This window comes from Camelina sativa, chromosome 12, assembly GCF_030686135.1.
Source record: "Camelina sativa cultivar CO46 ecotype springtype chromosome 12, ASM3068613v1".
Classification (NCBI taxonomy): domain Eukaryota; kingdom Viridiplantae; phylum Streptophyta; class Magnoliopsida; order Brassicales; family Brassicaceae; genus Camelina; species Camelina sativa.
Window position 1 is genome coordinate 40,670,473 of NC_141891.1, and position 15,617 is coordinate 40,686,089.

Sequence of the window (15,617 nt, forward strand, 5' to 3'; positions counted from 1 at the left end):
TGAACAATATACACAATAAACGCGACACTTGGGACTCGAAGACAAACTTTAGCGTATGTATAGTCAATTTTAGAATACAAAGGTGGCAAAGACAAACTTTCACACATAAAGAAGAAAGTGGACAAATAAATAGATTCACAAACAAACACAACAGTTGTTCTTTGATTTGGTCCGATTTAGTTACATAAGCTTACTTGGTGAGTTTGAAGTACAAGATGAGGACAATGGCGGCAATCAAAGCGATGATAATGCCTCCAATGGTCCATTTGTTCTTGTTCATCCTCCTTGTCATGCCTGTCAAGATCTTCTTGCTCTTTCCAATGTTATCATCTACTCCATGAAGCTGTCAATAGAGTTGTAAATTTTGATTAACACAATACCAAATCACGTAGCAGGTAAAGAAAGATCCCTAAATCCTCATATTTAGAGCAAGCAAAAGTGTTTGCAGAAAGAATTAAACACCGTGTCGTGGGCACGTAAGAGAGATTGTCTCTGACTGTGCAAGTCTTGGAGGATTGAAACACCGATATCTTCAGTCTCCATCATTGTTCTACGACTGTCTTTGACTCTGTCAGTGGTTCGGCCCAAACGCTCAGTTGACATCATCAATCTTGATCTTTGATCAGCTGAAGCCTGACCTCAACGACAAATCAATAAAAAATTAACTCAAAAGTTGTTTTCTAAGCAAAGATTGAGATGTAACTAAACTGAAACAATATGACTAATTCCTTTTATTTACCGTTTTTGTGTCGGCCATACCAGATTCCAGTAACTCATCTCGAGCAGCAGCGTTCAAAGTTCCAGTTGTGATTCTCTTTACTTCAGTTTTGAAATTGTTCAAATCAGACTTGAATTCTCTTAATTTGACAAGGAGGCTGGACTTAAGACTCGGTGGAAGGCTCCTTGCCTCAAGATCCATTTTCCTAATCTGGTTAAGAAAAGAGGACAGAACATCGTCAATATGAAAAATGAACACATAATACCAAAGCTTCTATAGTAACTTCACATACCAATACTTCCGCATTATCCAACCCAGATTTGATTTCAGAGAGCTTCTGCTTCTTCTGTTCTGCAAAATCATTAAGAGTATTATCATCAATGCATCTGAAACTGTCTGTGCAAACAACAACAACAACACATACTAATCAAGGTAATAGACAAAAATTATGATAATGGTCAGTCATCACTATTAATCACAAGCTCTCGTCTCAAATCAGCAACAAAACAAAAGAAAGGCATGAAGTAAAGATCTAAAAAGCACAATACTATGCATGAAACACAAACTAAAGTATCTTAGAGTGGATTCAAGATTAGTTAATCTTCACCTCCATCAAGTGCAAAAGCTGAGGAACATTTCTTCGAAAGACTCGCTGAGAGCTCACAATACTGCCGCTCGTATCCATCAAACGCATCACTCATTGTTCCCAAATGGGAATTACAACTAAGAACTCTGCAGAATCATCAACACACAATAGTTGTCAAACAAAAACTGAAGCAAACAGAGTAATAAACTTAGAACAATAATGAGTCAAGCATTTTGATATAAAGAACAAATTCCATATCCCAAAACCATCGACAAGACTAACATAGATCGATTGTGATATCTTAAGAAATCCAAAAACCCTAACATATTATTTGTGTGATTCCAAAACTAGATCGCGATACAGTAAAAAAAAAACAAGCCAGAAAAAGTAAATTCACGGATGTTTCCGATGATCGGAAGAAGAAACGAAAGAGTTTAGCCGGAGAAGAAGCGATTTGAAGCACAAAATTAGAAAAGCAAAATTGCAATCAGACTGAGACATTAGGGAAAAACAAAAACAGAAATAAGGCAGACTCAGATATGAGAAACGAACGGGGGTAAGAGAGGTAACGTCGGAGTCGGTAAATCGATCGGGAAAAAAAGCTCCGGTGAAGAGAAATTGTGGAAGACGACGAGTTGATTTGATGTAAAAAAAATTTCTAAAGGGATGGTCGACGGTTGAGTAATTATCTCCTACAACTACAGAGACTTTTCTTGTGTACACCACCACCACCTATCTGTTGTTGTTGGGTTTATTGGGCTTATGTTTGAGAGTAGCCCATGTGAAAGGCCCAAGTGCCATTTTTGCTTAGCTTATAAATGCAAAAATAAAAATTTTACTCTTCTAAACTTGTATTAAAGGTGGTTTACTCATATGTTCTAGATTTAGATACAGAGTAGAAAGGCTAAGCGAGGATATTGGTTTTATAATTTTAATGGATTTGGATATCCAAACAAAAATCATTGATTTTAAAATACTTATCAAAATTATGTATTATTGGTTCTATGATTTACGAATACTTGTTAAAATCTCATGTTATTCATTTAATGATTTGTTTTTGAATTAAAATAGATTTAAAAGTGTAAAATTGAAGAATTCAAATTCAAGGATAAAATATGTTATTTCAAAATCCATGTATTTTAATTTTTAGAATTAACAATTACATATGGATTTAGAAATCACCTCTCCAATAACAGCCCTAATTATACTTTTAAACCAAACCGAGTATATTTTAATTAGTTAAACAAAATTGTAATTATGTACCGAATCGTAATAATAGAAGAGTTTTGAATTTACCGTTGGTGTTACTGTTACCACCTCCTATAAAATGCCAGGTTTGGTAAGTTTAGCTATACTGTCTACGCACAATGACATATCATTGCAATTTAGGACTTTATTTCTTCCATATCAATTATTAAGCTTAAATCATGCTATACGATTTTGCTTGCAAGGGGATTTGATGAGTCCCCCATTAATTAGATAGGCTAGGCACTCTAAAATATTCACGAGATCCAAAATTGCATAAATTCATGACTCGAGAGAATGAAAATAAGTAAAGTAGAGATCAATCTATTACCTAAACGAGTTTTGTAGATATGTAAATTAATACTCAAAATCAAAAGTTCGTTATACCTCACACTCTACTAGTATAAATTAGCCCTCTTTGAGATCAGTGTAAACACATGTTCGCAAAGAAAAATCATTCTTAAAACAATCAAAACATATTTTATATATTTTCATTATCAGCAATGGCTCAAAAAATCTCAATTGTTGTTGCCCTTATCTTCTTTGGTTTAATAATCATGTCTTCTTCTTCGGCTAGTCGATTATCAGATTCAAACAGAAAGGCGATGGTGATGAAAGAAGAAGGTCGAAAAGGGTTACAACATCCCAAACACTGTGTCAAGGCGGTCAAGAGTGTGAATGTTTGTTTTGAAACAAATGGCGGGATGATCAGTGCAATTAATCGTGGCAAGAGTGGTGCTTGTTGCAAATTGCTTCGTGTTCTTCCCAATGAATGTTGGCACAGTCTCTTTCCTGGAATAAAACATTTACTACGTTACCTTTTTAAATTTGTGTGTCAAATCCGTTAAATGCATCAAGACTTATCCCATCAAAAGTAGTAGCAAAATAAGATGTGATCATTCACGTCAATGATGTAATTTTCAAGTATTCATTTAGATCAATAAAATATTAAACCATTATTTTAGTTTCTAATTTTCTTGTCCACTCTGTAGCATTCCAGTGCGCTCCTACGACCAGATCAGCCAAAAAAAAAAAAATCTACCTACGCAGCAATTACTGTTAATACCTTCTTAGAAGGCTTACTTTTTTTTTTTTTTTTGTTAAAGGGTATTCGATTTTATAAATAAATGTCCAATGGGCTATTTCCGGATTTAGACCCATTTACAATATCCCCTTAGTACCTAAACCACATACAACAAACCAAGTAAAACCAAAAATCAAAATTGACTCGGGTTTAATTAATGACGAACCGGAATCAAACCGGTCGTCTGTAACCCTAATCCCAAGCTGTAGAACACAGGTTGAGCCGCCGCCCATGAGATTGCGGATGCTCATCGGATCAGGACCTCCAGTGAGCCTGGGCGACACGAGTCAAACGGAGATGGTGATCCAAGATCCGTTGCCATCCCGCCACCGTAGAGCAGCTTTAAGGAGGAAGAAGAGATCCGAGCTTTGCATGTCGACGAGATTCAGGCTCATATGTGAGAGAAGACAGGCAGTAGGGAGTAGATCTGAGAACCTTCGACGGTGGCTTAGCTCCTCCTAGCCGGAGACGACCTCCCCCATCGAACAACGACCGTGAAAGCCTCCAGAATCTCCGGTCTTCGGATCTAACCACCTACCTCTCTCGATCCTTGCCGTGAATCTCCCTCTTCTACTCCGCGTCGCATCACCGCCGATAGAGTTCTTTACCGTCAGTATGTCGCGGAAGCTTCTCCTCTCTGCTGCTCCCTTGATTTCGATCTGAAGCTTTACTTTGTTGATGCTGCAGTTTACGGATGAAGAACCATGGGCCTTGGGGCTCTCTTCGTCGCCGGAAGCGACGGAGAACCCCCATCGACGGTGCAAGAGGTTGCGGTCAGAAGAAGAAAGAGTTTGGGAGAAAAAATTGCCGCGAGTGTCGGCTACGTGCGACGATTCTCTCTCTAACTACAATTTTTAGAAGGCTTACTTGTTGCATGCTAAATCCATGCACTTGCAAACTAATTAACTAATACGGAAAGGGTTTGTACGAATACGTTGAATCAAAAGGTTCATTATAAAGGACTAATTAGGTGCTTTTAGTATTCTTGATTGAGAAATAAACAATTTTCTTAGATCGTAGGATCGTAACGAAGCTCCTTTGCTTACTAGAAAATAAACTCCTCTGTTACATAGTTTAAAATATAATCGAAACGCTGATAAAAAAATGGGAGAAAAGTTTAATACTGTAATTATAATGCAAATTCAGATTCGAATAATAAAATTTATCTCTTGCTAAAGTTCAATTCCAAGATATATTTGTATGACCCATATCTAGGAGAGATTTCTAAACTTTGATTAAAAGCTGACACATGGTTGAAGCCTTAGACATATAGATACCAACTCCTTAACCATTATGAGATCATGATCGGTGCCTCTTGAATGTGTTAAGAGATTATCTCGCCGATAACTCACAAAGAACTTTGAATCGAACACGAACCACACAGCAAACAAAAGAGAATCGGAAAAACAAGAAAGAGAACAGAGACACCATGAGTTTTACGAGTTCACGCGCTACGTCTCGCCGTAGGTTTTTCTCCGGAATCCACTAGAACTTCTTTTAATCAGAACCGATTACAAGATCTCTTAAGCTTCTCTCTCTTTGTTTTCTCTCTCACTTTGATCTAACTAACTCTTAGATCATAACAACCTTCTCACTTATCCAAAACGATGAAACTCGAGAGTCTTTAAAAAAACAGAGTCAACGATGACTATAACTTCCAGTCAACCGTCTCACGTGCAACTCACGTGTTCTTCCGTTAGCTCAAGAGATTGAAGCCACCGAGAGTCTTCTCTACACTTCATCACCCTAAAGTTAACCTGAGTCACTCCCTTTAATTCTCCACCTTGATTCAGGTTAGCTTCTGAGAAGTTTACCTTGTTCTAGTTCCTGGACTCCACCTCCGGTACTTGAGTTAAACCACTCCTTTGTCCTTGAGCTTGACCGCTCTTAACTCTCCCTGAACTCAACCGCTCAGTTTTTTTTTCCTCTTCTGAGCTCACCTGCTCAATCATCTCGAACCCGAAGCATATGTAATGCTCCATCGAACTTGTTCACTGGCAAGACTTTAGTGAAAATATCAGCAGGGTTACACTCAGTTGCTATCTTCACAACCTTCACAATTCCTTCACTGATAATATCTCTGATAAAATGCAATCTTATATCGATGTGCTTAGTCCTCTCATGATGCACATAATTTTTAGCCAAATCAATAGCACTCTGCGAGTCACAGTGAACCTCCACTCCACCTTGAGGAAAACCAAGCTCCTCTGCAAAACCTCTAAGCCAAATAGCCTCCTTGACAGCCTCAGTTAACGCCACATACTCAGCTTCAGTTGATGAAATGGAAACAAACTTCTGTAATTTTGACTTCCAACTGATTGTATTACCACCTGCGGTAAACACATATCCAGAAATTGACCTCCTGTTATCACCATTATTAGCGTAATCTGAGTCGCAATATCCTCTCAAAATAAAATCTTCGTTCCTGCGATAACAGAGTTTCTTTCCTTCTGTTCCTCGCATATACCTCAAGACCCACTGAGCTGCTTCCCAGTGACTCTTTAGTGGCTTACTCATAAAACGACTGATTATACCCACTGGATAAGCAAGATCTGGCCGAGTCCCTATCATCAAGTACATCACACTGCCAACCAAATTTGCATAAGGAACAGTCTTCATCCTAGCAAACTGGTCCTTATATTCTTCATCAGTAGCTGTTCTCAATTGGAAATGTCCCCCCATTGGAGTTGCTACAGCCTTAGACTGATCCATCTTAAAATTCTTCAACACTTTCTTGACATATCCTTCCTGAGATACAGACAAAGTCCCAGCAGTGCGATCCCTAGTAATTTCCATTCCTAGGATCTTTTTAGCATTCCCCAAGTCCTTCATTTCAAATTCTCGACTCAATAATCTTTTCAATTCACCAACCTGAGCCTAATCCACTGAAGCAATCAATATATCATCAACATATAACAACATGTATATACGAGTACCATTCTCTAGTACCTTCCAATATACACAACTATCGTAAGCGCTTCTTTCAAACTCAATGCTTCTCATAAACTCAATGCTTCTCATAAACTCATCAAACCTAAGGTTCCACTGCCTAGGTGATTGCTTCAAACCATAAAGAGACCTCTTGAGAAAGCATACCTTTTCTGGATGATCTTGATCAACAAACCCCTCAGGCTGAGCCATTACAATTTCTTCATATAGAAAACCATGCAAAAAAGCTGTCTTAACATCCATTTGTTGCAGCTCCATGTCAAACTGTGCAACCATAGACAAAATATATCTAATAGAGACATGTTTAACAACAGGGGAAAAAATCTCTGTATAGTCGATACCCTCTCTTTGTGTGAAGCCCTTAGCCACCAATCTAGCTTTAAACCTTGGCGCCTCAACACCTGGTATCCCTGCTTTTCTGGTGAAGACCCATCTGCATCCTATCACTTTCTTATTCTCTGGTTTATCACCAAGATCCCAGGTATGATTCTTTTTCATTGATCCCATCTCTTCTTTCATAGCTTCATTCCAAAACTCCCAATCAGGATCAGTAAGTGCCTCTTGATACGACTTAGGTTCTGCTTTACCTCCATCTTCAGTATAATACGCATATCCAACCATATCGGTCTCATTATATTTCTTATTGAACTTGATTACCCTCTTACCTCTATCTTTTACCAACTGATAATCACTTAGATCCTCCTTGTCATTTTTAGAACCTGATTCCTCTTGATTATCTTGTCTGTCCTTCGAACTATCACCTTGATCCGTGATACTAGTTACTGAGCTTGAACCACCAGGAGCTCCACCTTGAACCTCAACAACACGTTCTGCTCCTCCTTGATCAGTACTACTCGAATCACTCTCAACAACTCCCAGTCCAGTCTCATATGAAATCACGGGAGTACCACTTTTCAAGTCTTTATACAAGATCTCTTCTCTAAACATAACATTTCGACTGATTACACATTTACTCTCATCCAGGAGCCATACCTTATACCCTTTAACTCCCTCAGGATAACTCAGAAAAATTCCCTTCTTCGCTCTTGGATTAAGCTTCCCTTGATCTGAATGTATATAAACCAAACAACCGAATCTCCTCAACAGACTTAAGTCTGGTATCGCAGAAGTCCACCTCTCTTCGGGTAAAGCAAAGTCTATAGCTGTAGAGGGTGATCAATTTATCAGGTACACTGCAGTTGCAGCTGCTTCTGCCCAAAACTTCTTCTCTAGACCACTCTCACTTAGCATGCTTCTCACTTTATCCATTATAGTTCTGTTCAACCGTTCTGCAACACCATTCTGTTGAGGTGTGTAAGCACATGTCTTATGTCTTACAATGCCTGCCTCCCTGCAATACTTATCAAACTGATGATTGCAATACTCCAGACCATTGTCAGTTCTCAACTTCTTAACTTTCCTCTCTGACTGATTTTCAACCATCGTTCTCCATTCAACAAATTTCTCGAAAGCTTCATCCTTCTTCTTTAGAAAATAAATCCAAACTTTTCTTGAATAATCATCTATAAAAGAGATGAAGTACTGACTGTTACCTAACGAAGATGGATTGTGTGGAGATCCCCACAAGTCTGAATGCACATAACCAAGTTTCTCTTTCGTTACATGCTGAGCTGGTACAAAACTCACCCGATGATTTTTACCAAATACACAATCCTCACAAAACCTTAATTCACTGATAGCTTCCCTTTTTAAACAACCTTTCTTAACCAGAATCTCCATTCCCTTCTGACTCATGTGACCTAAACGGCTATGCCACAGAGTAGTTTCATCTTTGGAGTTCTCAGAAACGTTTGACTCACCAGCTTCAGCTTTTCCTTGCAAAATATACAACGTTTCCCTCTTCTGACCTTTCAACAATGTCGAACAACCCTTCAAGACCCTTAAGACTCCATCTCGTGACTTGAACCAGCATCCCCTGTCTTCAAGAGTTCCCAAAGAAATCAAATTCCTGGACATTGTCGGCGTGTATCTAACCTCTGTCAAGATAACCTGTGTCCCATCAGAATTCCTAATCTTGACATTTCCTATTCCCTTGACTTGAGAATAAGAATTGTTACCCATCTTCACAAGACCTGCATCCAATTCTTTAAAGTCTTGGAGCCAATCTCTTCTAGGAGTCATATGAAAAGAGCAACCTGTATCAAGAACCCATTCATCAGAGTTTCCTGATACATACAGTGTAGCTTCCTCTGCCATCAACACCATCGCATGTTCTGAACCAGCTCCAGCTTTAGCTAAGCTCACCTCTCCCTTATCAGATCCAGCAGACTTCCCCTTGGTCTTCTCAATCCATTTATAACACTGTTTTTTGAAATGTCCCTCTTTGCCACAAATCCAACAAACTCTCTTACCATCCCGAGACTTCGATCGAGATCTACTTCTTCCTTTAGACCCCTGGTTAACCCCCTCAGATCTACCTCGAGCAAAATATCCTTCTCCCACAGACTTACTGTTTTGAGCTACCTCTCTCTCTTTATCCCTCGCAGCCACCATAACATCATCTAACCTGAGTTTCTCTCTTCCAGTACTATACTTTAGAGTTTCAACCAGACTATCAAATCTAGCAGGTAGAGAACTTAAAAGTATAATCGCTTGTACCTCATCAGAAACCTCAATCTGTAAATGATTCAAATCAGCTACAATCTTCAAGAAGTCATCAATATTCTCATCAATCTTCTTGTTATCTTGCATCTTGAATGTGTAGAAGTTCAACTGCGAATAAACCCGATGTGGAAGAGATGTAGGTTGGAACATCTTATCCAATGTAGCCCAAGCCTCAGCTGCAGTCTCACATAGCTCAATATTCTTGAGCACCTTGTCCGCAACATTAAGAAAGATCACGTTCTTTGCTTTATCGCACCTTTCTAACCTCGACGCTTCATCCGATTCACGTTTCTTCTTCTTCTCAGGATCTTGTTCCTCCTCCGCCGTGAGTGGGAGAGTCGGAGGTTTCTCCACCAACACATCTTTCAATCCAATAACGCTCAGATGTGCACGGATCCTTGTCTTCGACAAAGAGAAATCTCCAGAGCCGTCGAACACCACAATCGGAACCCCAGACATCTTCGATTCAACACCGCTCAACCACCGTAAGCTCTGATACCAATTTGTTAAGAGATTATCTCGCCCATAACTCACAAAGAACTTTGAATCGAACACGAACCACACAGCAAACAAAAGAGAATCGGAAAAACAAGAAAGAGAATAGAGACACCATGAGTTTTACGAGTTCACGCCTAAATCGGAACGCTACGTCTCGCCGGAGGTTTTTCTCCGGAATCCACTAGAACTTCTTTTAATCAGAACCGATTACAAGATCTCTCAAGCTTCTCTTTCTCTTTGTTTTCTCTCTCACTTTGATCTAACTAACTCTCAGATCATAACAACCTTCTCACTTATCCAAAACGATAAAACTCGAGAGTCTTTAAAAAAACAGAGTCAACGATGACTATAACTTCCAGTCAACCGTCTCACGTGCAACTCACATGTTCTTCCGTTAGCTCAAGAGATTGAAGCCACCGAGAGTCTTCTCTACACTTCATCACCCTGAAGTTAACCTGAGTCACTCCCTTCAGAATGAATAGAGTTTGTAGCATTCTTCAAACGACGAGCGTTTTTTGAAGAATGAGTGAAGCATTTTGATATTAAGAACAAATTCAATATCCCAAGAGTGGTGCTTGTTGCAAATTGCTTCGTGTGCTTCCCAATGAATGTTGGCACACACTGTTTCACTACAATAAAAAGACAATATTGTTACCAATTCAATAGTCACAATATATCAATATTCTGTCACAAATGTCTTATTGTGACAAAAATGATACCAATTTTTCTATGTCACAATAAAATGGTCACAAATAAGCCTAAGTCACAAAAAGGTCATAAATAATTGTGACATTTGTAGAGTAACACTTTGTCACAAATTGTGAAGATAATTAAATAGTCACAAAAACAGACACAAAATATGACGATTAATATTGTCTTAAATATGACACAGAACATGACCTAAAAAGTGTCATAAATTTGTTACAAATTAATACTATTTTAAGTCTTTAATTAGTTACTTTTCTCCACCAAAATACGATTACAAACTGGACACAATTAGTGACTCTATTAGAGACACACAACTGTCACAATTTATTGTTTTATTTATTATTTATTATTTATTTTTATTTTTATCATCTCAATTTATTATTTATTTGTGATCTTTTTATGTTCTTAGGATTTCTTTTTTTTTTTCTTTCTCTTTTTTTTAATTAAATCGATTTATAATATTTAAACAAATATATAATTATAGATTAAATCATGAAAATTAAAAATAATAAGCAAACGATAATATATACATAACAAACTAACACCCAAATACAAAGTTGATACATAAACACAACTGAAAGAAAATACATAAACACAACTGAAAAGAAATACAAACCAAACACAAAGTTAATCCATAAACACAATTAAAAGGAATACAAACTGAACAATACTAAAAATAAGTACAAACCATAGTAGTTAGAAAAAGGTGGATGGTCTTGGTAGTGGAGTTGGACTTAGACATTTTGACTTGCAAAAGATTCAACAAGTTTCTCCATAGCTTCAAGTCTTTTCTGGATTTGCTGATTTTCTTCAAGGCTTTTTTTCAGATCAGTTTCCATCTCTTGCATCCGATGTCTCTACTTCTTCACCAGATTGTGGTACACTTGAAGAGGCACCTACAGATGGTAAAGCCTCACTAAGCGCTCCAAGTCCAAAGATATGACCTTGTTTAGATGATCCAGCAGCCTAGAAATAAAAACCAAATACATAAGTTGCCATACACCAAACCAATACAACACACACAACTTACGCCAAACTAAAACACCACACGTACGTAACTCAAACCAAACAATAAAACTCCACACATGATTCACAGTTCCATGACTAACAAATTTGATCCACCCTAATAACGTATATGGCTGAACCTCAATATACTAATCACAAATATATTATCTCCAAAATAACTTCATGAGTTTACGGTTTTGAAATGTTACCTTGATATAAATCTCATTCTCATCCTTGTCAAGATTTTCAGCTGTCACATTCTCTTCACCAGAAGATTCAAGTTGTTCCAAGCGTTTTTGTACATGCTTTTCATAAGTTTCTGCAACCAACCGTGCTCGTTGATCAACATAGGTTCCGTCAGGCTTTTGATGTGTTTTCTTCATCACAGCAATAAAAGAGAAATCTTCGTTGTTTGCTTCCTATAAACAAAACAATAAAACTAAGTGAATAATACAAAAATGATCACGAATATATATTAAACGTGATAGAAAATGTAAACATTACCAAAGCAGCTTGAACTTTGACATACGAACATGAACCTGCTAGATGAAAATGTGGGCCTAAACCATTGCGATCAGACATTCGAGAAGCACAAGCCTTCTCACTGGTTGCTTTTGCTTTTGGTGTTGCCCAATGTGTTTGCATAATCGTCCAATAATCAGACAGAATCCAATCTGGTTTTTCTCCTCCCTTCTTAACATGGCTTATCATTCCTTTGAGGCGATATGCAGCAAGCTTTTTGAACTCTCGTTCAACTTGATAGTTGATAGAAGCATCCCAGTTAAACTTTTTCTGAGACAACAAAGTAATCACACATGATGAGTAATATTGTAAATCATTTATGAAATAGATTAATGAAAGATAACACACAACAGCACCATAAACAGTGTAAACCAGGTTCTTTTGTAGAAGGGAGGCACTTTTCTCCAAGAGTACCATGGTCCCTTAAAACAACTCTGAATGATCTTTCGGACACCAGTTGATACTTGGGTGTGGTATTTAAACCTGCTCCATTGAAATAAATTACTTTATGAGTTATAATTATGTGAAAGTAATCAATAGTATGTTGAAATAAATTCACACCATTTAGCTCCATTTAACCGTGATGGTTCCAGCATAGGTAAACTCGAACGATCCACAAATGGCTCTTCCATACGTACACTACAAACACATAAACATATAGAAGTTATCAATCCCCAATTTTATCAAGTGAAAAATTAAAGCGTTCATATCAAAATGACTCTAATCTAAATTAACAGAGATCAACATCAAAATGACTCTAATCTAACTTAGTAGAGATTAACAGAGATTTTTAAAACGACTCTAATCTAAATTAATAGAGATTAACAAGATTTGTAGAAACTGTAAACAGAGAATGTGTAAAACTACAACAACAGCGACTAGCAGAGATTTTGTAAAACTTGGAAGACTGATGGCGAGTAAACAATCATTAATTTAACAATTTGATTAAATTCTAAAAAAAAAAATTATGGAAATACCTTTCAATGAGATATGTGAAATGAAAACAGCCCAATATGTCTTACAAATGGGAAGTGGCGTAGAGATCTGAGAAGTAGAGGGAGGTGGTTAAACAGTTTTGACACAGTTTTAGGGCTTTTAAGAGTTGGGGAAATTTCACCAAAAATTAAAGCGGTAATGAAAATTTTAGGTTCTATAATTGGGAAATATTAAAGCGGTAACAAAAATTTAAGGATCTAGAAAATTCTAATATGGTTAATTTGTTTTTTCAATTAACTTATTTGCATATATCTTTATGTACAAATATCTAAAAATTGGAGACAATATTATTCCAACGACTTGATTAGTTTAGTGTAAATAAAACATAGTCTGGGTTCTCATCAATATTAACGACATATTTGTACCAAACGACATATTTCGTAAATCCAAACCTAAGTGAAATCGGACCAAAACTAAGAATGAAGAAGATTCATACCAGAGATGACTGCTCTATAAAAAGACCGCTGCTTTAGCTCATTTCCATAAAAAAAAATGGAGCTGGCGGAGGATCTTGATAGTCTCTTGTCTGAAATCCTTCTCCGGGAATGACTTCCACATCCTTTGGCAAAGTTAATTAAACCAAACACTAGTTCAAGCCAGAAGCATAAGGAAAGAAGAATAAAAGATGAATAAGAGAAGAAAAAAAAAAAACAAGCAGAACTCTCTCAACAAGCTCGATCTCTTCTCTATTTCCATATCTTTCTCACTTGTGGTGCCGCGTGAAGAAGACGACACGGAGACACGGAGAGACTCTCTCCTTCTTTTTTAACCTAAGCTACTTCCAGCTGGACCTAAAATAATTTACCTCCGGTCCGTTCTGCAACTCTACACAAAAACATGTCCAAAACCATAATTATATTACGTTGATTTATTCTGCTTTTGTTTCCCAACCAATGTGAGTAATAATTTTCAGATTGTTTTATGTCATTTGAACTCTTTTGAAAAAATTGTATTTTCAGCTCTCCCTTTTTTTCTATTATTGAAACTATTTTATTATTTAATTAGAGTAACAAAAGTGGTAATAACTATGTCACAATTTATGACTAAACACAAAGGTAACTGAAATAGTAACTAATTTTGACCAGATAGTTACAAAATATTTGTAACTAAAAGTGACGTAAATATAGTCACAAAAACCGTATAATTTAGTTACCTTATTTAGTTACAAATCCGTTTTATATTTGTGACTAAATATTTTGTAACAAATTCGACACAATTAGTGACCAAAATTACTTACCTTTAAGTCGGTCACAATATTATAACTAAATAGTGACATAGATATGACCGATTTAAATACGTCATATTTTTGTATCTAAATCGTCATAATATTATAACCGAACAAACGGTCACAATTTTTCCGTCACAATATTCACTTTTTCTTGTAAAACATTACCTTTACTACGTTACCTTTTTAAATTCGTGCGTCAAATCCGTTAAAACATTTACTACGTTACAATTTCCTGGAATAAAACATTTACTACGTTACCTTTTTAAATTCGTGTGTCAAATCCGTTAAATGCATCAAGACTTATCCCATCAAAAGTAGTAGCAAAATAAGATGTGATCATTCACGTCAATGATGTAATCTTCAAGTGTTCATTTAGATCAATAAAAGATTAAACCATTTGTTTTAGTTTCTAATTATCTTGTCCACTCTGTACGTAGCATTCCAGTGTGCTCCTACCACTGGATCAGCCAAAAAAAAAATCTACCTACGCAGCAAATTACTGTTAATACCTTCTTAGAAGGCTTACTTGATGCATGCCAAATCCATGCACTTGCAAACTAATTAACTAATACGTAAAGCGTTTTACGAATACGATCAAAATAAACTAATCAAATGGTTTATTATAAAGGACTAATTAGTTGCTTTTAGTATTCTTCATTGAGAAATAAACCATTTTCTCTTAGATCGTAGGATCGTAACGAAGCTCCTTTGCTTACAAGAAAATAAACTCCTCTATTACATAGTTTAAAATATAATCGAAACGCTGATTAAAAAAAAAAAATGGGAGAAAAGTTTAATACTGTAATAATAATGCTAAATTCAGATTCGAATAATAAAATTTATCTCTTGCTAAAGTTCAATTCCAAGATATATTTGTATGACCCATATCTAGGAGAAATTTCTAAACTTTAATTAAAAGCTGACATATGGTTGAAGCCTTAGAGTCTAAGCGGACCTATTAAGGAAGATGGGTGTTCAATTGACCCACCATTCATTTGATTTTTTTGATTTTTTCTTAAGAGTTTATGGACTTACTGTTGTTGAATCCACCATATTTTCGTATTTGACACCCCATTAATTATAATCCAATTGTTTTTGACACCCATTAAAGAATTTTCTGGGTCCGCCTTAGACATAGATTCCAACTCCTTAACCATTGAAGCTCTGGTGAACAAAAATTGTGGAAGACGACGATCAGAGGATGATTTGATTTGTATGTGAAATATTTCTAAAGGGATGGTCGACGGTTGAGTAAATTATCTCCTACATCTCTACAGAGACTTTTCTTGTGTACGCCAGCACCTGTCGTTTATTACAAACTTTACAACAGCTAATCATTCCTATATGTTATTGTTGGGTTTATTGGGCTTATGTTTGAGATTAGCCCATATGAAAGGCTCAAGCGCTTTTTTGCTCAGCTCATAAAAGGCGAATGTAAAAACAACTTTTATTT

The 15,617-nt window shown here is 36.6% G+C and overlaps 2 protein-coding genes across 3 annotated transcripts; both read right to left on the reverse strand.

Annotated features, from left to right (window-relative positions):
• Window positions 1–28: 28 nt before the first annotated feature.
• Window positions 29–2,028, reverse strand: LOC104732899 (vesicle transport v-SNARE 11). Of its 2 annotated transcripts, none has more exons than XM_010452500.3 (6): window positions 1,857–2,028; window positions 1,326–1,450; window positions 1,011–1,069; window positions 740–928; window positions 463–633; window positions 29–343 (listed from the first exon to the last, which is right to left on the reverse strand). In XM_010452500.3, the coding sequence occupies exons 2-6, from the start codon at window positions 1,417–1,419 to the stop codon at window positions 191–193; spliced, it is 666 nt and encodes a 221-aa protein (XP_010450802.1). In that variant the 5' UTR covers window positions 1,420–1,450; window positions 1,857–2,028; the 3' UTR covers window positions 29–190. The 2 variants fall into 2 exon arrangements, with proteins under 2 accessions (XP_010450802.1, XP_019089348.1); XM_019233803.2 differs by having other exon boundaries at window positions 1,875–2,006.
• A 9,213-nt stretch (window positions 2,029–11,241) lies between these two features.
• Window positions 11,242–12,574, reverse strand: LOC147933405 (uncharacterized). The gene is made up of 5 exons (XM_087477440.1): window positions 12,502–12,574; window positions 12,297–12,423; window positions 11,923–12,210; window positions 11,628–11,837; window positions 11,242–11,379 (listed from the first exon to the last, which is right to left on the reverse strand). Exons 1-5 carry the CDS (start codon window positions 12,570–12,572, stop codon window positions 11,242–11,244), a joined length of 834 nt encoding a protein of 277 aa, XP_087333566.1. The 5' UTR covers window positions 12,573–12,574.
• Window positions 12,575–15,617: the final 3,043 nt, after the last annotated feature.

Excerpts from the sequence above, each read along its gene's own strand:
- LOC104732899 (XM_010452500.3), bottom strand. The coding sequence starts at position 1,419 with ATGAGTGATGCGTTTGATGGATACGAGCGGCAGTATTGTGAGCTCTCA. Across the intron at positions 929-1,010 it reads TGGATAATGCGGAAGTATTG|ATTAGGAAAATGGATCTTGA; the intron begins GTATGTGAAGTT and ends TTTCTTAACCAG. Across the intron at positions 344-462 it reads TCTTACGTGCCCACGACACG|CTTCATGGAGTAGATGATAA; the intron begins GTGTTTAATTCT and ends CTCTATTGACAG.
- LOC147933405 (XM_087477440.1), bottom strand. The coding sequence starts at position 12,572 with ATGGAAGAGCCATTTGTGGATCGTTCGAGTTTACCTATGCTGGAACCA. Across the intron at positions 11,838-11,922 it reads TCAAAGTTCAAGCTGCTTTG|GAAGCAAACAACGAAGATTT; the intron begins GTAATGTTTACA and ends TTTTGTTTATAG. Across the intron at positions 11,380-11,627 it reads AGAATGAGATTTATATCAAG|GCTGCTGGATCATCTAAACA; the intron begins GTAACATTTCAA and ends TTTTATTTCTAG.